Source organism: Rhinoderma darwinii, chromosome 8 (genome assembly GCF_050947455.1).
Source record: "Rhinoderma darwinii isolate aRhiDar2 chromosome 8, aRhiDar2.hap1, whole genome shotgun sequence".
NCBI classification, from domain to species: domain Eukaryota; kingdom Metazoa; phylum Chordata; class Amphibia; order Anura; family Rhinodermatidae; genus Rhinoderma; species Rhinoderma darwinii.
Window position 1 is genome coordinate 9,971,643 of NC_134694.1, and position 25,452 is coordinate 9,997,094.

A 25,452-nucleotide genomic window follows, 5' to 3' on the forward strand; every position below is an offset into this window, starting at 1 on the left:
GTTGGACGTGCAGTTGGTGTGTTCCGCTGGAAGCTCCTGTGTGAGCAGAGAGCGCAGGTTGGTACCTGCGGCCGGAGAGGTGAGATCGCTGTGTCCCTGGTAATGTGTGATCGGTGCTGCCATGTAGTGTGTGCCCCGCATGTGTATGTATGTACCCCGCCGGTGCCCTGCGACGTGTGGCTGCAGCAGGCTTCTACCTGAGAGCCAGTGTTTACTGTGTGTCTGTGCTACACTGTGTACTGTATGTGATCCTCACACTGCATAGAACTGTATATCTGCTGTGTCTGACAACCTGTGTATCATATGCGTTTCTGATGTATATTGTGTGTATGATATTCTATGTATGTGTGGTGCCCTGTATATCCTATATCTGGGTATGTGTGGTGCCCTGTATATCATATATACGGGTATGTGTGGTGCCCTGTATATCATGTATGTGTGGTGCCCTGTTTATCATATATATACGGGTATGTGTGGTGCCCTGTATATCATGTATGTGTGGTGCCCTGTATATCCTATATCTGGGTATGTGTGGTGCCCTGTATATCCTATATCTGGGTGTGTGTGGTGCCCTGTATATCCTATATCTGGGTATGTGTGGTGCCCTGTATATCCTATATACGTGTATTTGTGGTGCCCTGTATATCCTATATACGTGTATTTGTGGTGCCCTGTATATCCTATATACGTGTATTTGTGGTGCCCTGTCTATCATATATACGGGTATGTGTGGTGCCCTGTATATCCTATATACGGGTATGTGTGGTGCCCTGTATATCCTATATCTGGGTATGTGTGGTGCCCTGTATATCATATATCTGGGTATGTGTGGTGCCCTGTATATCCTATATCTGGGTGGGTGTGTGGTGCCCTGTATATCCTATATCTGGGTGGGTGTGGTGCCCTTTATATCCTATATCTGGGTGTGTGTGGTGCCCTGTATATCCTATATACGTGTATTTGTGGTGCCCTGTATATCCTATATACGTGTATTTGTGGTGCCCTGTATATCCTATATACGTGTGTGTGGGGTGCCCTGTATATCATATATCTGGGTATGTGTGGTGCCCTGTATATCCTATATACGTGTATTTGTGGTGCCCTGTATATCCTATATCTGGGTGTGTGTGGTGCCCTGTATATCCTATATACGTGTATTTGTGGTGCCCTGTATATCCTATATCTGGGTGTGTGTGGTGCCCTGTAATATCTATAATGTGTGTGTCTAATGTATATTATGTGTGCGCGCTGCACTGTGTATCATGCCCCGTATAGGTCTGATGTCCTGTATATCACATGTGTCTATGACTCTATTCACACTCGCGTTTGACTTTCATTTCTAATGGACCAAGATTGAAAACAAACACAGCGGATATCTTCCATTTTTTGCTGACTTCAATAATAAAAATAAGGCAGTGCCAGGTCGCCATTTAGTTTTATTACTGGGTAGAATATGCTATACCCGCCGCCTAACCCCAAACTGACACCTGCGGAATAGAAGCTAATGAGACCATCAGAAACGTTCCTTTCGAATGTCTGTAATAACGATAGAACGGGAAGCATAACAGGAGGCTGATGTCTATATGATGTATACTATATACCTCTATATCCTATGTGTGTGTAGAGTGCACTATATGCGTCTGATACTCTATATACTGTACTATGATATATCTGTGTATACGCCATGTACATAAAAGCGCGGGTTTGTCATGGTTTCGGACTCTTTGGGGGTCACTGCCGCCTCCTGTATGAATTGGAGCGTTGGTTTACCAGCTGGTGTATAGTGTATGCTCCCCCCTGTACATAATGCTGTATACACTGCCGTTTAGTGTGCCGTATGCTTGTAGTTTCCCGATTCTATAGGGTTTATATCCATTGGGCAGGTCAATGACTTCCATGATGAGCAGATATCTGGCGCCCAGTGGGTCAACAGTACGATCTTCCGGGAAGTCGTACCCCATGGTTACCGGTGTACGCTAGTACCAGCGTAGAGGTGCATGACCCCTGGGTGGAAGTGTCCTGGCCAGAGAAGGACCCGTATCCTACACACCCCATGTACGTTATACTGTATGTATGTGGGTATTATAAGGTATACATGGGTCTGCCCCCGCTGCCATGGATAGGCGGCACACCCGTCATTGGTAATGTGCCACCTTGTCGTCTGCCTGCTGGCAGAATGTTTACGCTTGTTGCAGCGTATGGGAATAGTCGTTCTTCCCATATGTGCAGTCGGAGGAGTCTGTCATGTTGTTGTTATCATTCCTGTGGGAGAGCAGGTCCGGCTGGGAATCTCCTCTACGAGTATCCGCCATCGCTCCCGGAGTCATGACTAATATCGCCGACACTGCAGCTTTCACAGCGGTTGTGACAAACTTTTTTCAGGGCCCTGAATGGCAATTATGCTTTGATTTACATCAGATATGGGAACCAGGGCAGCGTCCCCTCATATCGGGGCAGGGGTTACAACCTCTGCAGTGGGAGCCATATTGGTTGTCACCCAACTTTCTTAGAAACTGCAAAATAAACTTTAGGTGCCCACAGTCCGTAGCTGAATGTCGGCTAAGCCGTCTGATTTTAGTGGGACTGGCTGACCATCTATGGGGATGTAAGGGGGGGGGGGGGGGGAGGGATCGGCATGTTGGATTTCGCCATGTGCAATCCTTTGTTTTCTTGGGACATAACCCAGCGCCAAAGATGTCTGGCAGCGGATTATTCCCCTCTGCCCATGGAGAACACATGCCCGGCTGAGCCAACTATGGGGGCACGGGAGGAATATCGGTCGGCCAAACGGGCATTTGGCTACCAAAGTGTATGGCCACCTTTATGCTACGTTCACACGTAAAAAATGTGCGTAAATCTGTCCGTGTGCGTTGCGTTTGGCATCTGTGTGCTTTTTTTCAATGTAATTGATGCGTGAATCACGGATGTAGGGCTGTCACGATACCAGAATTTGGACTTGCGTTACTGTTACTTCGTGTAGTATTGCGTTACTCCATACCAAAACGATACTTTGCCAACAACAATACAAACATTTAAAAAAATTCAATTTTCTGACATGAGGCGCGAGGTGCGATGATGAATTTTGAACCTCCGTGTGCCTCATATTAATAGTAATTAACCCCATCATGTTCCTAATGGACAACATTGGGTTAATGTGTGAGGTACGTGATGGGGTTAAGTACTATTAACGTGTAAGGTACATGGAGGTTCAAAATTCATCATCGCACCTCGCGCCTCATATTAATAAGTGAAAGTTTTTATTTTATAATGGCGTAAACATGAATGACGCTATAAACGTGTAATTACGGTTGCGACGATACCAAATATGTGTATATTTTATGTATCGAGACTTATTTTAATGTTTATTGTAACGGATGTGCGTCTGTGGGCAACTAGACGCGTGAAAACTCCTGCATGTGTGAATAGCCCCATTGAAATCAATTCAACGCACCGCACACGAGAATCACGCTCGTCTGAATGAGCCCTTAGGGGTTGTTCACACAGAGGGTTTTGCAGGCAGAATAAAAAAATCCAAAGATTTTGAACAGTCTGCGTTTTTTTTTTTGTTTTTTTCCCCACTGTTTTTCGGCCGCGGCCATTGAAGCTAATTGAAGGACCGCAGGCAAAAAATGCTGCGAAAAACGATCAGAAAAGAGCGCCGTAGGTTTTTTGTTTTTTTTGTCTTTTTCTGCCTCCCGTTGATTTCAATGGGAGGTCAGAGGCAGAAACTGCAGCAAAAAAGGACATGCCGTTTTTTTTCACGTAAGCGGCCAATTGCTGCCCGGGGAAAAAACGCTTCTGACTCCCATTGAAATCAATAAGGAGGGGGGGCGATTTTTGGCCATTTTTTGGCGCTGATTCAGACGTGGTTTACATGTTAAAATCTGTGCCGAAAAACTGTGTGAACGGGCCCTTACTGTGACTCCTTGCGGTCAGGGGGACGGTGCTACTTGCTTTGATCGTTCTGCTCCTCCTTGTAAAGGCTGGAATCTTATCTGTTGGTATTTCATAAACCGGAAATAATTTCCTAATAAAAATAATTGTTGTCACCAGTGGTGCTAATTACAATCTCCTGTAATGTAGGTGGAGACGGATGTTGATGTACAGGCGAGGACAGAACATGACATGGGCGGGTGTATAACGCCTTCCTGTACACCCTATTGGCCCCCTGTATTCGCTAAAATCTGTACAAATACTTGATGCCAAAAACGGAACCAGTTTTTTTCAACCTCTTTTGAATGAGTTTGTCATGGGTCAGGTGCGCTTTAAAAAGGGCGATTTACAAAATGCCCCCAAAGAGTTAAAATAGTGGGTACCAATAGCACCCCCTCAGTCTGTGTGCCCCCCTTTTTTTTTTTTTTTTTTAAAGGAGCACACTTTCATTTGTAATGCAGGGCCCAAGGGGCGGAGCATGAGTTAGAGAATCCTTGTCATGCCCCGCCCTCTCAAGTTCTCCTCTAGACGTAACAATGTATCGTTTTGCCCAGAGAAATGTATATTCCTGTACATGGGACGGTGGTATTTTAGATGTAGACACCGCAGACACGTCCTATGGAAACTGTTGACTACGGGAAATAGTCCTGAGTGTAGAGGATGTGGACGGCCGCCTCTTGAGGTTGAAGTTTAACATTTAGGGATTATGTCACGAAAAGCCACGTTGCAGGCCTCAACGGATTGCAGCATGTTCTGTAACACACCAAAGTGATGAGGTCACACATGAAAGTCTTCGACCTAAAGTGGAAGAAGCAAGTTTTAACAACGTTGTCAAGTTTCAGAGTTGCGCTGCTGATGGATTAAAGGAGCAATGCACCTTTAAATATCTGTTATTGAGACGCCTGATGGTACTGTCTGTGGGGGCTCTGCTTGCTAGTCCAAAGAAGTTTAAAGGAACTCTGTGCAGGGCCTGAGTGGGCGGTGCATGACAAGGACATGAGAGAATCCTTGTCATGCTCCACCCCTTCAGGCCCTGCATTAGAGGCAAATATTCTAAACACCGGCCAACAATCTGGTCGATCAACGAGACATGGTTGATCGGCGTTCGTTTGTTCCTGTCACACGGAGCTATAGATGGGGACGAGCGGTCGTTACGCTGATCGCTCGTCCCCATACATTATTATGTCGGTAGCGCGTCTCTCAGGGAGATGCGCTGCCGACAACGATAATATTTTACTTTTTTAGAACGATACGATCAGCGGATGGTCCAGCGTTTGCTCGATCATCTGCTGATCGCTGCCCTGTTTACACAGGACAATTATCAGCAACGAGCGTTATACGAACGCACGACTGCCCAATAGTCGCCCAGTGTAAAAGGGTCTTTAGGCCTCATGCACACGAACGTGTTTTTGCGTCCGCAATTCATCCGTAAATCTGCGGGTGAATTGTGGACCCATTCACTTCTATGGGCCCGTGCACATGACCATGGTTTCCTACGGTCCGTGTATTGGCTGGAAACCCGGAACGCAAGAAGATATGACAAGTCCTTATACGAACCGTGTTTGCGGTCCGGTCTCATTGAAATCAATGTGTGCATGGTCCGTGAATTGTGGGCGGCCCGCGGATGTCATCCTGCGGCCGTCCGTGCCGCATGTACGGGCCGTGCACACGCCTACGGTCGTGTGCGTGAGGCCTTAAACAGAGAACAATGCTCGGTCTGTAAGTCACAGCGTTCAGTGGCAAATCTGTATTTGCCGTTTAGGACTCCAGGAAAGATGGATGACAACCCCTGTAGGAGCTGAAATGGCCGCAATATTGGTTTTCACCCAGTTGTCTTTAGGACAGGTTGTCCATGTTTGTTCGGTGGCGGTCGTGCCAGCGCCACATCCCGTCGTTGTTTACACAGGCACTGCGGCTGGTCCTTACGGGCGGTTGTGCCAGGTGCTTCAAGTAAATGGGACAAGCCGCGGTACCAGGCCCGGGCAAACCATGAACAGAACTCCGGTGCTCGCAGGAATGCCACGTAGTCTTCATTGTGTGCTCAGCGGGGGTCCTAAGGAGAGACCATCAATGTTTAATAGAGAACCCCTTTAAAATGCATGAAATGGCGTATATCTGGATCTGGGAAAGCTGGGTGATAGCCAATATGGTCACCATTACAGTTCCCACAGGGGTTTGTTGCCCAAGTTTCCGAGACACCTGGAAGGCCGGTTTTCCTAGTTATGTGGCGGTACACCCCGTGCTCCGTCCCGCGGTATACTTGGGCACATACTATAGGGTTTCATTTATTCCGGGCGGTTTCGCACCTGTAATTTGCGCGGTAGTTCTGGTCAGACAAATATTATCACAGGTGTGTCTATTTTTCTTTGCTTTTTGGTGACTTTGCATTTGTTAAACTGGCAATTCGGACGTGATGTTATGTACATGGGACGGGGTCCCCGTGGCTCTCTGTAGGGCCGGTAGTGCCCATTGAGATCCCAAAACATCGTAAAAAAAATTCTACAAATCTCGACAATCCCTTTTAAAAGGAACACTAAATTCTATGTTCACACCGTTTTCTCTGCCATTTAATACCATCTATTGTTCCCTGGTATCAGCTATTTCAAGGGTTTAGAGAGACAAGAGTTGTGTCCTACAATCTGATGAGTGGCATGACGTCCAGAAATATCCCTGCCCCCATCAACGGGACTTTATCTCGTATGTCCAGTGCTGAGAGGAACGTTTCCATACATAGGTGCGAAGGATATTCGCAGTTTGTAATCTACTGAATTTAGGTTTACTGGCCCTTTAAAAAAATGAGTTTCTGTTTTTTTTGGGCCTGGTTTCTACCTATCTGAACAGGGTCCTATTTATGCGCAACAGTACAGGCTATAGATACTCCCTATATGTATTTACATCGAGCTATAGAAAGTGAAGGCGGCCATTTTGAAGGGCCTGCTAATATCCATATGAATGCAGGAAGGTGAGCCTCATGAATACCCAGGAAGTCGGGCCTCATGAATACTTCTAAGCCAGACATAGCCGTTAAATAGAAGACTCTACTTCTAAACATCGCTTTACAGTATTTACATTTCTTCTCCATTCACATCCAAATCTGCATTGATTTTGGTTGGTTTCTCATTGTGAGAGCTTAGATGAAATTTACACAGTAAAAAGAGCGGAGTTGTTAGGTCACATGTCTGACGGTGGGGGTGGAGCTAAGCTGCTGTCTGTTTCCAAGAGCAACCAGCACACTATTGAAAGTGTGAATGGAGTATAACACATGATATGTAAAGTAATGTAGCCAGATTTCAGGACCAATCAAGAACACTTAGAGGGTTTAGATTTTGCTAAGTACCCACCTCCTAGATTGTGGTTAAGGACTGTGGGGGCAAAATTACATTTGCATTTATTTAGCAAAACTATTGAACTGTAAAACTGCCATTGTTGCCCATAGCAACCAATCAGAGCTCTACTTTCATTTTTCCAGAGTAGTGTAGGAAATGAAAGCTGATTTGTGATTGGTTGCTACGGACATCAGGGACAGTTTTACTGTTGCACTGTTTTGATAAATGAGGCCTATTGTGTTATGCCTAAAGTAGGCCATGAGGGGGCGGAGCTTGACACTGGAATTCTATCTTGCTGCTCTTTGAATCCCTGTCATGCTCCGCCTCCTCAGACCCCTAGTGGTGTGACCGTTTCACCTAGTGTTCCTTTAATTCCTATATATATATATATATATATATATATATATATATATATCGGTGTGGCTTACTGATACACTACTGCCTGAACCTATGAACCTGTCCTAAGGTTTCTAGGAGCCATAATAAAATAAAAAGTTCTGTTTATAGCCTCATATTTGATCTGTTTCGTAACCGTATAATTTATAATAAAGCAATAAAGTGAAATGCTCTGGGCAGCTACTCTCAACCTCATCGCATCCGTGACTAATGGCAGCCATAGACCTTACATTGCTATGCGCTGAGCATGGTGGGATAAGCGGTTGGTTCTGATGCTGCTTATCTCCATAGTGAACCATATGACCGGCCAGGTAAAACCCAACCTGTTTTATCCTTGTTTATGTGGCGGCGTGATCCGGCACCGGGTTAAGGAGCACATTGGATTTTTCTTCTATTCTATGTTCTCCGCTGGGATTTAGTGGGGACTGTAGAGCAGGACATGGTGTGGGGGGTTATTACAGGGACTGGTGGCGTATGCAGGAAGCCTGCAGATAATTCTGGCGCATCTGCGGGTGAGTCAGGGCAGGCGTGTTCTCACCTGCTGGGTGTAGTGTAGGTTTCTTTGCTCATATGTATTGAGCAAGGTCTGAGCGGATTTACAGACACTTCCTGCTGGGCCAGATATTAACCTGTGCTGGGAAGAGAAGCGGCCAGCTGCTGCGCCTCCGGATACAATAATCTTCAGGGACAGAGTGCTGCCGAGCCGGCGTATCTAAGCTTATGTGTGATACTGCCTGCTGAGCTGGTGTATCTAAGCCTAGCATGTGTGATACTATCGGCTAAGCCTGTGTATCTAAGCTGATTGTGTAATACTGTGTGCTGAGCAGGTGTATCTAATCTTAGCATGTGAGATACTGTCTGCTGAACCAGTGCATCTTATCCTAGCATATGTGATACTGTCTGCTGAGCCTGTGTATCTAAGCTGATCATGTGTAATACTGTGTGCAGAGCCGGTGTATCTAATCCTAGCATGTGTGATACTGGCTGTTCAGCCTGTGTATCTAATCCTAGCACGTGTGATACAGTCTGCTGAGTCGGTGTATCTAATCCTATCACGGGTGATACTATCGGCTGAGTTGGTGTATCTAATCCTAGCACGTGTGATACTGTCGGCTGAGTCGGTGTATCTAATCCTAGCACGTGTGATGCTGTTTTCGGAGCCGGTGTATGTATCTCAGCCTATCCTGTGTGATACTGTAGTGAGTGCGGCATTCCTGGGTGAGGTGTAATGTTATTGACACACGGAGCTAATGATGACATCATCCTGACAGGCAGCTTGTGATGTGGGCTGATGATGATGTCATTCTTACCTGTGCAGCCAATGATGTAGTGATGACAGCAGACAATGGCTGTGCAGGACATGACTGAGTTGCGTGACCTATAATCTAGTATTACTGCATTACTGGCACCTATCCAGAAGTATGAAAATATGTACCTATACCGATCTGTCTATAGATCTACGGGTAAACTTTTCACTTAAAGGGCCCCCTGATCATCTGGTTTAGGAAAAGATGGGTGACAACCATTATCGCTGCCTTTATATCTCTCACAGGGGGTTGTCATTCAGCTTTTCCAGAGTCCTGAATGGAAAGTCCTTATGTTTATAGTGATTTATTCTCTACTCCAGGTTAGGTAGATTTGCAATTCCTGATTCTGGGAAAGCTGGGTGACAACCCCTCTGGAGCTGTAGTAGCAGCCATATTGGTTGTCACCCGGCTTTCCCAGAAACAGATCGTGAAATAGTGCGGGGATTGAGGGTTACAATACAGTTGCAAAAGATGAACAAATACTAAGTCATGTGTATCTAAAAGTATCCCATTACATAATCCCTAGGTACTGGCATGGGGTAGAGCGATCAGTGTGCCAAGGCCGACAATGAGGTGGAACGCTTGTCAGATTGACGACTGGTTTACACATGAATAAATCATAGTATCCGAGATAACTGGGGTGTTAAGTAACCCTACCCCAAACCTGCCCTGTAACAGTACCCATGAGCGCTGCCGCCACCCTGTGCCCTATTTGGCAACGTGGTCTGATCTCTTCCCACCACCAAAACCACTTGAAATCCGCCGCGTGTCCGATCTATCGCAATAGAAAGAACTGCGTGATGTAGAACAGGCCGAGGTTAAATTATTGCATACAAAATGTTCCCTGAAAAAGGAATCCCATAATACACCACACTAGAGTCTACTCCATCTGCGGTCACAGGGAGGGCAGAATCTCGTCTCGGTTGTCGAGGCCTGGCAATGTGCGACTGTACCGAGCTAGGTGTGTCCGGCCAGCTCTATTACCAGGCAGGGAGTGTGATTATTATAAGCATATAATTGCTGCACCGATGACATCATCACAGTGGACACTGCCAGCAACGCAGTCTGTTATTTGTACTTGGAAACTATTTGTCCCCCCTGCGGAGTCCTTGCCCTGGTGAATCACTGGGTGCTTCTGTATAACCCGTCCTTCAGATAACTTTAGTACATGTTACATGACGCGCTGGGCACAGCATGTACGGCCACATGTGACGTGGCACCCTGAACATGTCTCCCTGGTATAGCAGCGCGTGTGAACTACTACAACCAAAGATCTACATAGAAAAAAAGATGGCGCCATGGTAAAAAGGAACATGTATCCAAAGGTGGTGGTATGAACCGCCACTATGAGGGAGCCACAAGGGCCTGGTACCTGTTTATCTTCTCCCTTGGCATCCCTGGTAATAGAGATGGTCGGGACCGTTCCCCTTGAATAGCGGACAAACATTGCATAAGGGAAGCACCGTTGAAATGAAAGGCTAAAGGGGGTTATCCAGGATTTAGAAATTGATGGGCGTCAATATTGGGTCGGTGGGGGTCCGACTCTCAGCACCCCGTCGATCAGCTGGGGGTCGCGGTGTAGAGAAAGCGCTGCAGCCTCTTCATTGTAAACCTCGGGTTTCAGGATGTAGTTATTTTCGTAGCGGCTGTGCAAAGTTTTTCAGCGCTGTCCCATTTGCAGCCCCTTTAAACAGCTGATCGGCGAGGGTGCCGAGAGCCGGCGCCCCAACGATCTAATATTGATGTCCTTCCTATGGAGAGGCCGCCCATTTTTAAATCCTGAATAACCCCCTTAAGAGCCAGAGACCTAAGCGGGAGCCCAATCTACTAGTCCTTGTTTGTAAAGTCTTTTTATATCGTATTTATCTGTTTCTGGGAAAGCTGGGTGGCTACCAAAATGGCCACCAGTACATCTCCCATAGGACTTGTCACCCACCTTTCCCGAGTGCCTGAGTGACACATATGCCTATATCCAACTTCGCTTTATAAAAGGACAGATTTGCTATTCAGGTGTCTGGAAAAGCTGGATGGCATCCTCTGTAACAGCGACAATGTGGCCATTTTGACTGTCACCCAGCTTTCCCAGAAAGAGACAAAACTAAAAAACGGCTGAATTCAGTATTAAATGCCACAAGAGCAGTGATAAGACGCACACGTAGCAGAGCTGAATTTGTCATCGCGCTGTGATAATGCAGTCCTATGAATAATCACAAGAACACCTGCTGATCTCAATGCCATAGGACCTGCTTGGCTTTACTACATTCACAGACTCGGTTCTGCTATATCCTCATCAGCTATATTATTGTACTAAGGCCTACAGCTAGATTTATATGTCTTCACTGTCTTGATTCCAGATTTGGGGCAGCGCTGTGAGGTGAATGGCCCCCTGCCGGATCACAAACGGTAAGAAACCGCACAAATCCGGCAAGCTGCATTCAGGGAGAGGGGGATAAGCGGCGGTCAAGCACCTCTGGCGGCAAAGGATCGGATATGCTGGAATGTGTATGTTCCCATTCTCCGGTCATAAGTAGTCGGCATTGCCTCATTTATTTGAATGAAGTGGTGTGGTGGGTACCCGCGAGCGCCATTCTACGAGGAACACTTGTAAGAGGCCCCATGCGCACGACTGTTGTTGTCGTCCATAATTACGGATAATCTACGGACCCGTTCATTTCTATTGGTCACGGACACCTTTCCGTATATTTACTGATGTGCCCGTGCCGTAGAAATGATCCGCAATATATAGAACATGTCCTATTCTTGTGTACAATTGCGGCATGGACTCGCCGATAGAAGACTATGGACGCTTCCGCAATTGCGGACGGCTACGGATGTGTGTCCGTAGCCGTCTGATCCGTAGTTGCCGACAGTAAAAACCCTTACGGTCGTGTGCACGAGGCTTTACACCAGCGCTGTGGCCCCTTCATTCTCAGGATCAGTCACGGCCGCCAGACCCCCACCAGTCAGAATAAGGGATTTGACCACTCCATAATGGGCGCCATGTTGTCTGTCACCCGGTATCGTATATTAGTAAGGGTTGTCTGACTAGAATTTGAATCCAGTTGACCGAAAAGGACGACTCGGGGATTTACGGTTAATGATGTCATTCCTTGAGTTCGTCGGGAAGGTTACAGTAGTCTTTATGGGAGAGGATATGGGTATCATCAAAATATTTGTATTGTAATTTGAGAACCGCAAATTCTGCAGATACCAGCGAGGCGTGGACAGTGGCATGCATTGTCATTGAGCGCCCGCGCGCTGCTCGTTGGGGAGGTGTTGTGGTTCATTGTTACATCAGAGGATTAGGACACCGATCCCGCGTGACAATGGAGTCGGGAACAATTCCTTTCTTGTTACATATTATTCCGTGTGTTTGCAGAAGTGACACGGATGTCTGATCTGTCAGTGATTCACCTGTAACCTTTGGCAGTGACTACGGGTGACTACGCTGATTGGCAGGATAGAGCTTGCCATAAGAGTCATGTACCCGGAGCTCACTCCATGTGTATGTGGGCCCATACAGGAGTCTCAGTGGGGTGCCCCTGTGTACCCTAACCTCTACTTCAACGGCGTAGATCACCGTAAACCCACAATCTCAATGGGCCCTGGCATCTATGTGCCCAGGATTGCCTGGTGCTGATGCTTGCCCTGTATGTACCCACCAGTTCCATGGTAGAATCATTGGCAATTGATGGTATACGTTGCCCAAGTGACATCTACCAACCCATATTGACTTTTTGAGAAAATATTTTTGGGGTATTTTTCAGGAGGTCTTGCAGCGCTTTCCTGTGTGGGAGTGACCCGTTTCACTGCTCATCCAGGGCCTCCTGGTTCACAAACAGAATGGGCAGGGCAATGGGAGACCAATTGTAGATGGTTGGCATTCTGGGTTTATGGAAAGCTGGATGACCATTTAGCTTGCATTTATTCTGAATGATTTCACTGATGGCAAAAAAGAATATATCAGACCAGTACTGGGAAGGGGTTAAAATCTCCGCCTCATTGACTAGTTTACTGTTCTGAGACCCCTTGCTGCTGACCCCGTGTCGCGTCTCGCTGGACCTCCTGCCATGTTGTCATGTCATGTTTATTAAAGTTGATTCAAATGTATTTCCGACAGTAAATATTCATGTGCGGCACGTAGTAAAACAATTTGGGAGAAATCGCATCCGACATGCGGAAAAGAAGCCGGAAATTCCACCTAAAAAGAGAAACTCCCCAGTAAATGGAAGTCCTTGAGTCGACCTCTGTCAAATCCTTTACTTTATACTTACATCTGTTTCTCGAAAGTTGGGTGACAACCAATATGGCCGCCATGACCGCTGCCGCAGAGGTGGGCAATCGGCTTTCCCAGACACCTGAATGTGATAAAATGTTGGAGTTCTGTGTTATATTAGAATTTGTAAACTGGCGTTATTTCGGGGCTGTCGGCCCCTTTTAGTCATGTCGGTCCCGGAGGCTGACGGCAGAAAACTCCAGATTAAGCTGATTCCATCGGCAGGAACTATTGATTGCCAGCTGTGCCCATCGAAGAGGGGAGTTGGCATTGACAGACTACTTCACAGAGCTTTCTTAGAATATTCTGTGGTGAGGAGCATGCTGAGAGTTGTAGTGCAGACCACTAGTTGGATCTGGACCCCCATTGTTTTTTTGCACAGGCAGCGTAGCAGGGGTCCCAGCTTCCCCGTCATATGAATAGAATTTGCTGGGTTTCCCAATCACTGACTTGGAAGTCGTATCGTGTAGAGATGCTATAAACGACTGAATGCCGGACCCCAGCCGATCCTGAGAATGGGGGTACCTGGTCTCCATTTCTGTCGGAGAAGTGGGTCACTGTTGAATAGGGGTACCTGGTCTCCATTGCTGTCGGAGAAGTGGGTCACTGTTTAATTTTATGGGAACAGCCTATTGATGGAAATAAGAATTGGACAAGTTAGACTTCAACCCGTCCAATCCTATTGGTTTCCTTTGGAGATAAGTGGCGCCGAATGTGTCTGAAAGACGCTTATCTCCTCCTCTTCATAAATTATAACATGTTTTCTGTTGAACGGACATGTTAAACGGATCTGTGGGTGATACAAGGATATTTCACAGTCAGTTTTTTAAAAGCAAGGACTATCAAAGGTGCAGCCTGTGGGTCCCTGGGTCCGGCCACGCACGTCCCAGTGGTTCATGGTTGTCCTCGGCGCCTCTCCTGCCGTTATCTGTAAACCAGATGTCCTTCGTGTCGGTGTTTTTAGTTCCTTTGACTTCAAACATTTGGTGTCTGCTGCGGGGAGGGGAGGGGGTGACCTGGGACCTTGCAGAAGTTTATTGGTGCAGTGCTTAACTTTTTCTCCCCCCTTCCCCCATCAATCTCCTTTCTTTTCCCATTTCAATTCAAATCCTTTCTATTGACATGGCAGAAGCCACTTCTTTGCTGCCAAATCCTACGGTGCGGGGGTGGAGGGTCTCATGGGGTCTATACAGTGGACTATACGTAGCTTGCGGCTTGTGTAATGACTTGTTGCCGCTGCTCGTGTCTTCGGTTTGACCGCTCTCTTCTCTCTCTAGGCTTCCCTCATCTCTGGTAGGAGCTGCAGAACAAATATGGAGGTGAAAGGTCCTTGCGGCATCTCCACGGCAGGTAAAATACCGACTCTCTGGGTGTATGACTTGTCCTTATATGTGGTATTAGATTCGTCTTCATCCTCCATTGATCTGATGTGTATAATGGTAGGGGGCTGCCTGACTCCCATCCAGTATCACATGGATCGGCCATGTTGGATTTTTTTTTTTTTTTTTTTTAGCGGCCACTCAATCTCTCGGCTGAGCCAACGTGCTCTTCTATTGGGAGATTGAGGTCCAATATGGTCGCCAGTCCGCTTTCAGCCAGTAGCTCGTATGCCTATGGCCCGCTTGATATTTGGAATTAGTGTCTCTTACCATGGACATTACTTCAATACTGGCCGATGTCTCAATCGATCAATTATAGGATCTAAACGATGCCCTACAGGCGGCCATACACCTTAGATAGCTGTCGTCCTACAACTATTCCCCCTGACCCCCCACCCCCCATACACATCGTGCATGTGTATTCAATAACATGCCCGCCTTCCACGGACACCTGCCCCGTCAGGGGAGAGTAGGGACACCCCCCCCCCCCCCCATACACGTTAGATGGTCGGCCGGTCCCGCCGATGTTTTGTATACCAGTAGTAGCAACTAGACACGCAGAGGCCGGTCTATGTCCCCCCCCCCCCCCCCTGCCCAGACATATCTTATCCGTCACATCTATACATGGACCTATATACATTCCACGTCTCTTCATCGCACATTGGACTGGTGAGCAGCTCGACACACGGGAGTGATGGGGTTTGAGCTGCTCCTCTGCGCTCGGATCTTTCTCAAGCATCAGGAGCGACAAATTGAACAAGTCCATGCAAGTCCTCTCCATGATCACCGCTCACTACATGCGGGCGCAGCTCCGTGGGCGCATTGTTAGAAGGTCATATTTCGAGACCACATGCAGGGGTGGATCAAATGTCCCTGCCCCCTCCAGGAAGATTCAAAGCAGTCCTCATAGTTGTAGATTTAACATTTGGGCACTGTATGGTACAGTTATTTGGGGACTATATGGCAGTATTATTAGTGCACTGTGTGGTGGTATTTGGGCACTGTATGGTACAGTTATTTGGGGACTACATGGCAGCATTAGTGCACTGTGTGGTGGTATTTGGGCACTGTATGGTACAGTTATTTGGGGACTATATGGCAGTATTAGTGCACCTTGTGGCAGTATTTGGGGACAGTATATTAGTTTCTGGGCACTGTATGATACTGTTATTTGGGGACTACATGGCAGTATTATTAGTGCACTGTATGTTTCTAGTATTGGGGCACTGTATTCCCATCAAATACTCCTCTTCATGAACGGCGGCTCAGCTGCCAAACCCAAGAAACCCCCTTGTTTGTGGCCAACAACGGCAAAAAAAATCCACCCTGTCCAACTCTCTTTTTCGTAAGACGTATTTGGGCTTTGAAAAAACGATCTCATTCTGGTAAAAGTTCCATTCCTTATCCATACTAAATCTTGTTTTCCCGCACTATTCTCTCCAGGTGGCGCTCTCTTTGACTCCTCCTCTAAGCAGCGAGCCCATCTGATATCCGAGCTCACGGAGAAACAGCGAGATCTGCAGGAGTCCCTAAGGCAGAAAGTCCATGAACTGCGGAGGTTGTGCCTGCAGGAGGCGGTGAGTACGAGGCATCGCCCTTCATGTAATCACTCACGTAGTTCCTCTGGTCCGGCACCTGATGGTCTGGAAATCTTGATAATCCGCTATTGCCGCAAGTCACTTTTGGGGCGCCGCTTGTCCAGTTGTGTAACAAAATTGTATATTCTGTACACACAAAAGATTAAACCTGTCACAAAACGAAATTCTGCGCCACCGAATGTAGTTTTGTGTTCATTTCGTACCACAAAACTGCATCCAAACGTCACGTAGCCAAGAAAAACAATTCACTACCACATGGGGGAGGGGAAGTGATAAATGCCCTGCGGACATTTGGCACTCCACCAGCGGCGGTGGTCACTTTCTCACCCTTCAGCTGTTCTAGGCCCATATGTATGTAAATGGAGATCAGTGAGATAAATAGCGATCAGAGATCTTTCTGGACTTTCTAGCCGTCATCCTATTGAAGAAAACTCCTGAAATTGGCTGACAACAGGGAACAATAGACAGCATGCCCTTTTACAGCATGTCGAGATAAGATCGACTTTGGTTTACACTTGTACAGCCAGGACAGGACTTGTAAATGAATGTCAGATATTGGTGACTGTGTACCGACTGATACAGCGTGACGGCTTATCCCTGTGTGTACCCGGCTATGATCCCTGCCCCCGCTGGTGTGACATGGTAATTAATGAGGCTTTACTGATTTCTGCTGCCGGTATTGACTGAGCCATTAAAGCGACAGGCCTGTGTTTCTCTCCTAACCTACGGCCTAATGGATAAACCAACCCTAATCTATAACATGTTGGTCTTCCCTATAGGAACTGACGGGGCAGGTACCCCCGGAGTACCCATTGGAGTATGGCGAGAGACCCCCAAACGTCACCAGGAGGCAGAGAGCATTTCGAGTGAGTGCAGCCACTGTAACCAGAGCAGAGGTGAGAAGTCGCAGGATCTTTAGTTTACAATTGCGACTTAAAGGGGAACTCCACTTTTCCGTATCACACGTATCCTTGAGTTGGGACCCTCATCAATGAATGTGTTCCAGTACATGATGCAAAGTAACAGAATCCCTGCGGTGCTGGTCTAGGATTTATGTAACGTTAGTGTTTTTGGAACATGAATTGAGGCCGAATATCTCGATAGGTGTCGTTAGAGGGGTATTCCTAAAATAGTCATTTATCACGTTTCCACAGGATAGGTGATAAGTGACTGATTACTAGGGACCTCACTGCTGGGACCCTCACCGATCACTAGAACGGGGTTCTGACACCCCCGTTTCTTCTCACTGCACCCCTTAGAGAAGTGGAGCTGGAACGGAGCGGAGGACGAGCATGCGCCTACCGCTCCATTCAATGTCTATGGGACTGACGGAAACCGCAGAGCGCTGTACTAAGCTACCGTAGACCTTGAATGGAGTGGCACCGCGCGTGTTCGTCTGGCGTCTTGAAGTGAGGAGAAAAGGGGGGGGGATGACTCGGGACCCCCGTTCTAGTGATCGTAGGGGTTCCAGTGGTGGGCCGCCCAGCAATCAGACACTTATCACCTAACCTGTGGATAGGTAATAATTATTTTTATTTTTTTTCTGAATACCCCTTTAAATGCGACTGACCGTGCTCGGCATGTGTCCACGTGTTCGATTCCCATCAGAGGCGACATTGAGATGGCTATTTGTATATTTATTTTTTTTACGTTTCTGCAATTCTCTAGAGGGACTCGTGGAATATGTTATTGCTATATGGATAAAATCCCCCAAATTATTCAATCATTACTCGGATAATTCAAATTTTTTCCTAGCAACCAGAAGGTATAATCCAGGCGTTGTTTCCAGCAGGGAGAGCTCAGATCTACTTGCAGTCCATCCCAGACTATAAATGAAACTCTTGCTGCATTTGAATGAACATGGCTGGCTTCCAATCCAGTCCGATGCTGTTGTAGGATCACGCAGCCTGTCCTTGACAGAAAACACTGCGGACGTCCTTGAGGCCCATTTGTAATAGCGTCGCTGTCCGTCCTCCAAGGATTTGGAATATAATTAAACAATTTCCTGATATTCCCCTCCTAATTTATTATAGATTATATTAGATAATAAAGGAGTTGGGACTTATGACTGCCATCTACTGGCTGTTCGTGGTATTGCAGCTATGACAGGGTGTTCAGGTTACAACAAGCCCTGCTGTTAGTGCATTCCTTAGCTGTGGAATGCAACCTGTAGCTCTCTAGCTGCTGTGAAACTACAACTCCCAGCATGCCCTGACAGCCGCAAGCCACACCCATTGTTTTATACATTCGCTCCTTACAGTATGCAAAATTAACCCTATGAGTTTCCTGATCACCTGGGCTTTGTCTCCTGCAGGAGGTTCAGCTGGAGCGCTTGGAGAGGGACTTTACTTTACAGATGCAGATGGCAGAGGCGGCCCGGAAGCTGAGTTTGGCAGCTGAGCAGAGTGCGGAGCTCACCATGGAGCAGCGCCGGAAACGGAGACTTGTTTATCTGGACGCGCTACGCAGACTGCAGGAGTTAGAGGAGCAGAGTAACAACCTGCGCAGGAAGCTCGGTCTGAGACCCACACACAGGGTGCCACACAGTCTGCTGGGTGAGTCTTTGCATCTTGGTGCCAACACGGTTGCACTGGCAAGTCGGATGCGTTGGCGATTCCCTCGAGTGTGGCCGTGCCCGTTATTATTGGACAACGATAGAAAAGAACCGTCAGAATCATGACGCTGATCTCGGGTGCTGTCTTGTGGGCGACGCATACTTCTATGGTCGTGTCCAATTAGGCTTTTGTTTTCTTTCATTGCAGATGAAGCGTACCAATCAGAATGCAGCTCGTTATCAGAGAGCGCCAGCCACGGTGAGACCATTACTGACTTTTAATAGTTTGGGGAGGACGTTATGGATTTGTAGCTTACTGTTGATGTCCTGCAGATGACGTCCTATCATCCGGAATGCGTCCGTCTCCCCCTCGAATGACTGAACACTCCCGGGCTGTCTCCAGCAGTCCAGAGAGAAGGATCGGATGGAAGCAGTCACCTGTAGAACTGTACTGTGAGGTCCACAATCGGCGCAACTCCATGGCGAGTGCATCAAGGTGAGACGGCGTGTGAGAACAAGAAGGGTTAAGACCAAGACACATAGTGGTCCTTCATACAGGAAGATAGGCCCAGGGGGTGCTCAGCGGCTTTGGTCGCTCTAGTTGTATAAGCATATGGATCGATATAATCAGTGGCCTTTATAGACTGGAGCTGAATGATCGGTGACCGGAGGGTGGTCTGGGGGTGTTTAGGAGTATATTTCTGGATTTAACATCCATAGTCTATCCTTATGTTCTGCGATTGGTGACTGTCTGACTCAAAGGGGCCCTGCCGATCCGGAAACGTCGCAGTGACTTTAGTGCAATAACCAACACGGCGCTGTACATGTGGCTTTGCCTGGTACTGAAGTGAATGGGGCTGAGCTGCAGTACCAGACACAGCCACATGGATGAGAGCAGCACTGTGTTGTTTGCTGCTGTGAAGGGGCTACCGTGCTCTTTCTGCTGATCGTTCGGAGTACCAGGGGTCAGATCCCCACCGATCACACGTTAATTGTCTAGCAATGTTATATGCCGGAAGGACTGTCGTAGTATAAAGGAGGACAGCGCAGGTTTGTTCGCTGGGCTGTAGCCTACACTTTCTGCCTTGTATTAAACCCGCTCACCCAGTGTTTGTGAATCTGCTTATATACAGTAGCGGTTTGGCTTTAATAGATGGCTTTGTTCACCTACAGCCCCACTCGGTCGTTTCCTCGAAGTCTGTCCAGTCTAGAAGGCCGCAGTGTCCCTGCCACCCCCATATTGAGTCGTAATGCCTGCAGCAGCTCTGCCCTGAGGTGGGTATTGGTGGGACATGGAAGAGTTAAAGGGGTTGTCCAGGTTGGGGGCTGTTTTTTATACTGATGGTCTATCCACAGACGCCGGACCAGCTGATCGTCGTGGTGTACGGGTGTCGGACCCTCACCGATCATATGCTGATGACCTATCCTGTGGATAGGTCATCGGTATAAAAACTAGCCCCCCAACCTGGACAAACCCGTTAAGGTGGCCATACATAGTAAAATTCCCATACACATGATGAATGTTGGTCATTTCAACTGAACGTCATTTGAGAAATGAACACAAAAGATCCTTCGCCATGGCAGACTGCCAAAAATGTGATCTTGCAGGTTGGGGAATTTTGGCCAACCGAAACTGCATGAGTATGGGATGATCAGCCAATCTTTGCCACTTTGTGCCGGCCTGAGTGAGCCAGTTTCTTTTAAAACACACTCCCTGATTGGCCAGTTTAGTCTCTTCTGTTGCTGGCGGGATCATCATCTTATGTGTATGGCCGACTTCAGATTAATCTCGGCCGAACCTGTCGCTTTTTGGCAGGATCGGCCAACCATCTAATGTGTATGGGGGGCCACCCGAGATCTGCTGTCGGGGGAAAGTTGTATTTCAACATGCCTGATCCTTTTGTTCTCAGGGGAGATATGAATCCGCCAGAGTTGCCCGGCAGCGGCTTACTCCCCTCTCCCCATTCATGTACACTTGGCCGAGCGGACACCTGTTGGCCAAACCCTCCATCTAATGTGTATGGCTAGCCTCAAGGCCCTTTTACTCGGGCCGATGATTGTGCAAACGCTTGTTCCTGATCATCGCCTTGTGTAAACGGGACCGTGATCGCCCATGAACGACCGTCGGCTGATTGGATCTTTTATGCGGAAATAGGGAAAGTACTGGCGTCAAAATGAAAGATTGTTATGGGGATGAACAATCAATTTGTGCCCATAATTGTGATCGTTACTCCACTTAAATGGAGCAAACGAGTGCCGATAGACAAACTGTATTGAGTATGTGCCCGTGTAAAAGGACCTTAATTTATTCCTTCATCTTCCAGGTCTGACAGCTCGGGATTATCTCAGAAACAGTGGTCTGGAAGTCAGGACTCTCAGGTGGGCTTCCCCATTGATCGTACAAACCTCCATTCCGCACGGAGTCGGCGCAGTAACAGCTCCGAAGCTTTGATTGAGCGACCACCTCCTACAGAGACCCAGGGAAAACCATCCTTCAAAAGTTCTGAAGCTCTAAGTGAGCGTCCTCCGCCTGGTGCGGTGCCCTCTCACCTCCAACAGCGGGGGGCAAGATCCCCAGATCCCCGGACACCTAGCGCCAATCCTCGGCTTCCCTATGAAGACATCTTGCTGGACTATTACATGGAACGGCAGCAGCAGCAGCAGCAGCGAGGGTGGGTGGAACCTGACGGGCACTGGTGGGTGGAACCTGAAGCTCCATGGTGGGCAGATCTTGATGGCAGCGGCCATTACTCACGACGAGATGGCTATTTCGAGGGTTATCCAGGAAGTCCAGCCTTAAGGAGCCGTGCAGAAACACAACAGCGAAGGAGTGTTGCCCGCAACAAGTCGTGTGGCCCCCATTTGACTGATACATCTCACTTCCAGCAGCCATGGAACTCCGATGGCTTCCAACAACGTCCTGCTCCTCAGGTTTCCCATCCAGGTCCCCGCTCTCGGAGCCAACCACGGGCTCCACCACCTGAGACAATGGAGAGGAATGTGCATAAAGCCTTGGCTCTGGAGGGACTGCGGGACTGGTACCTTCGCAACTCAGCGGCACCTGCCGGAGTGCAAAGGGGCCCTATCCCTCCTCACATGCAATATCCGAGATACTATCGGCCCGGTTACCACGATGGACATTATCAGGCTGGATCCCCTCTTCCACACTCCATCAGTTTCACTGGGGCCCCAATGCATGGCAGGTATGAAATTCTCTACTAGGGGCCACCTCCTGTTCACACAGGCTGCCGCGCTCAGACTCCTCTCTAGTCCGTCCGGCTCGTTTTTATTACACTTCAGCTTCGGTAATATTATAACCTTCACTTGTTCCTGTCCAGGCCAAACGCGTTTCACATATAATGTTATGCAAAAATCTCTAAATTAAAGGGGCTCCCCAGTATTGGGGCTTCTTGTCTCACGCCTGCAGCGATCGATCGGTGCTCCCTGGGATATCTTCTATGTAGCTGCCTGCGTAGAGTATGAAGTAGACTTCCATGTCCGTTCCTGTCCGTTTTCTATGTGACTATGGGCACAATAATCTGATGAACGTTCTGATTTTATGGGAATTTCATCCCAAATGCCTTCTCGTGGTCTTAAAGGGTCTGTCCACCTCTGATCGCCATTCTATAGATTATATATAGGTGTGATCTACAAGAAATGTTGAGTAACTTTCTAAATATAGAGAATTGCTTTTCATGTTCCGATTCAGAGTTACAGCTTGTATTATACTCCAGAGCTGTATTCCTAATTCTTCTGGTTGTCAATGGAAATTGTCAACGCGCTTGTCGTCAAACACACCCATAACAGCTTAGCTGAGGTGCTTTAATGCAGGGGGTAGTTAGTTGTGTCCTACATTAGTTGACTGTACAGTGTCTGGTGTAGATATGACAATTCCTAGAATGCAAATCCCCAGAACAAGTTCTGTGAAGACTGAGGGAATGTTTGGAGATTTTGGCTGTGAAGCCTGCAGAATAGGGAGTACAGCTCTGGAGTATAATACAGGATGTAACTCGTGATCAGTACAAGATAAGTAATGTATGTACACAGTGACTCCACCAGCAGAATAGTGAGTGCAGCTCTGGAGTATAATACAGGATGTAACTCAGGATCAGTACAGGATAAGTGATGTAATGTATGTACACAGTTACTCCACCAGCAGAATAGTGAGTGCAGCTCTGGAGTATAATACAGGATGTAACTCAGGATCAGTACAGGATAAGTAATGTATGTATGTACACAGTGACTCCACCAGCAGAATAGTGAGTGCAGCTCTGGAGTATAATACAGGATGTAACTCAGGATCAGTACAGAATAAGTAATGTAATGTATGTACACAGTGACTCCACCAGCATAATAGTGAGTGCAGCTCTGGAGTATTATACAGGATATAACTCTGGATCAGTATAGGATATGTAATGTATGTACACAGTGACTCCACCAGCAGAATAGTGAGTGCAGCTCTGGAGTATAATACAGGATATAACTCAGGATCAGTACAGGATAAGTAACTTAATGTATATACACAGTGACTCCACATCTTATGTAGATTAGATTTTTATGGAAACTGTACAATGGGGTTCGGAGATGGACATATATTTTAAACATGAAAATTTTGGATTATATTTAAATGTGGAGATCATAGTGATAGCAACCAGACTGAGAATATCGTTAAGGCGTGGCGGTTCCTACCGCTCATTACTGGTCCCGATTGCTGAATTATCAGCGCATCTATCGCCACCTTAAGGCAGGCTACAAAATGAAAAAATAAACAAGCTCCTATGTGCAACGCCTCCTCCATGTTCCCCATGCGCTGGTATTTACACACCTCCCCCGCTGTATTGGACGATGTGGTGGACTCTTTGCTGCTGTGAAGACGTCTTTAAAGTAACATTATATCTGAAACCTTTTCTTTTATGCTATAAATGCTTCGGATTAGTTTTTCGAGGGCAGACATTCCCTTAAAGTGTAGCTCCACTTTGTTGTTCAGCTGTATAGGGACCTGCGTCGGTACCTATTTGCTAATATATATTCATTATTAGAGGACCCCCCCCCCCGGCTCCAGAATTATGAACCCCAAATGAGCAATTTTTTTATAGATCTCCTAGAGGGAAAACTGGGTGACCACCAATATGGCCGTCATATCGAACACTGGGCAACCAACCAACTTTTCTAGTGCCGAATGTCAAACATTACTGCATAGCTAGGCAGATTTGCTATTTAGGACTCTAGGAAAGCTGGGTGAAAGCTCTTCCTTAGTAATGGTGGCCATATTGGTTGTCACTCAGCTTTCCCAGGTACATATAGAGTTAAGAACTAGCCAACGTGGGGCTACACTTAACATTCTTAGTTATTATGAGCTGCTTTGTCAATTTCTAATGCTTTGTTTCTGCTTTCCCCTTCTTTTCTGCCCTATATCCATCCTACTCCACCCCCCGCCCGCCTAACATAACCCCCTTATTACACCTATACCCATTGCACATAATTCTGACTCCTCCATGGTACATAAACTTCAACTCGCTTCTCTAAAACTCCTTCATTCTCCCAATTCTTCAACGTTCCCGCTGTCCTCGAATGCTCCTCATTTCAACCCTCCGAACGTATCCCGCCACACGCACGTTTTACAACCCCCTGCCCCACAAACGCCCCCCCCCAACCCCCATCTTTCACTGACCTACTTCACCAGACACTTTTCAGAGTACGTCGACGAAGAATTGTACAACCAGTCGACCGCGCTGACCCGGACACAAGGACAGCGGTCGGCAGAGGGCACGCCGCCCGGGACTTTAGTCTGACACTGGACCCCGATCCACCATGGACCACCCGACTCTCCTCAGTACGGAGCCTCCACCAAATGAAGACCGATCTTCCAAGAGAGAGAACCCCGAAATCCTCCACCACCGGTTCTGCAGCAATAAAACCAACGTGGGTGGAGTCGGAAGCGGTAAGAACTGTCCGCGGTCAATAGTCCTGATAGTCGCCATCGCCAAGTGCAATAAGTACCCCCTCGATTTTGCACCAATTTGGGCAGAAAGAGGTTCGGTTGCCGCAAGGGACTGTTCTATATATATTTTTTCTTTTATGGTCAAGAATGGCAAGTAAAACTGATGAAGAATGAAGTTCCTCCCTGGCGGGGGTGTATTATATATATAACGTTTCTATGTCCGGGTCGGTTATTATATGTTCTGTACAGTCGCTGGCGTCCGTCTCCCGCAGTGAAGTGAGAAAATGATTTCCTACAGACACTTTAACGATGCCGCTTATCTCGCTAGGAGTTGTGACCTTGAAGAGGTCGTAGCTGACGCTCGGCGGGTGACTCCTGCTATGACGGTGGTCTGAGACCCTCCCTACTGTATATTTTGCTGTCGCTGTCTTCACAATGAATGTTATAAGTAGAGACACTGGAGAAATGCTACGGGACGGAGGTGTTGCCCCAGGATGGAGGGGCCCGAGCTGGACTCGCAGCCTTCGCTTGGTTGGGATGTTAAGAAAAAAAAATCACTGACTTTTGTAATATTTCTTGTGGATCCTATTAACTGTTACTAACACTGACTTGTGACTGGATAACACTGTGCAATATGTAAAAACTGAAAATTTTATTGGGCCGGGGGACCTTAATTTGTTATTGATTGGGACGGTTTAACAATAAATGATAAAGGAAAAAAAAAAAAAACATTCGTTGAGTT

General features: G+C 47.3%; 1 protein-coding gene across 2 annotated transcripts; it reads left to right on the top strand.

Annotated features, from left to right (window-relative positions):
* CCDC120 (coiled-coil domain containing 120) lies at nucleotides 1-25,452 on the top strand. Of its 2 annotated transcripts, none has more exons than XM_075835008.1 (10): nucleotides 1-79; nucleotides 14,516-14,588; nucleotides 16,061-16,194; nucleotides 16,995-17,081; nucleotides 18,530-18,770; nucleotides 18,978-19,028; nucleotides 19,103-19,265; nucleotides 19,943-20,044; nucleotides 21,094-21,972; nucleotides 24,453-25,452. In XM_075835008.1, the coding sequence occupies exons 2-10, from the start codon at nucleotides 14,552-14,554 to the stop codon at nucleotides 24,559-24,561; spliced, it is 1,803 nt and encodes a 600-aa protein (XP_075691123.1). In that variant the 5' UTR covers nucleotides 1-79; nucleotides 14,516-14,551; the 3' UTR covers nucleotides 24,562-25,452. The 2 variants fall into 2 exon arrangements, with proteins under 2 accessions (XP_075691123.1, XP_075691122.1); XM_075835007.1 differs by having other exon boundaries at nucleotides 16,995-17,111; nucleotides 24,453-25,449.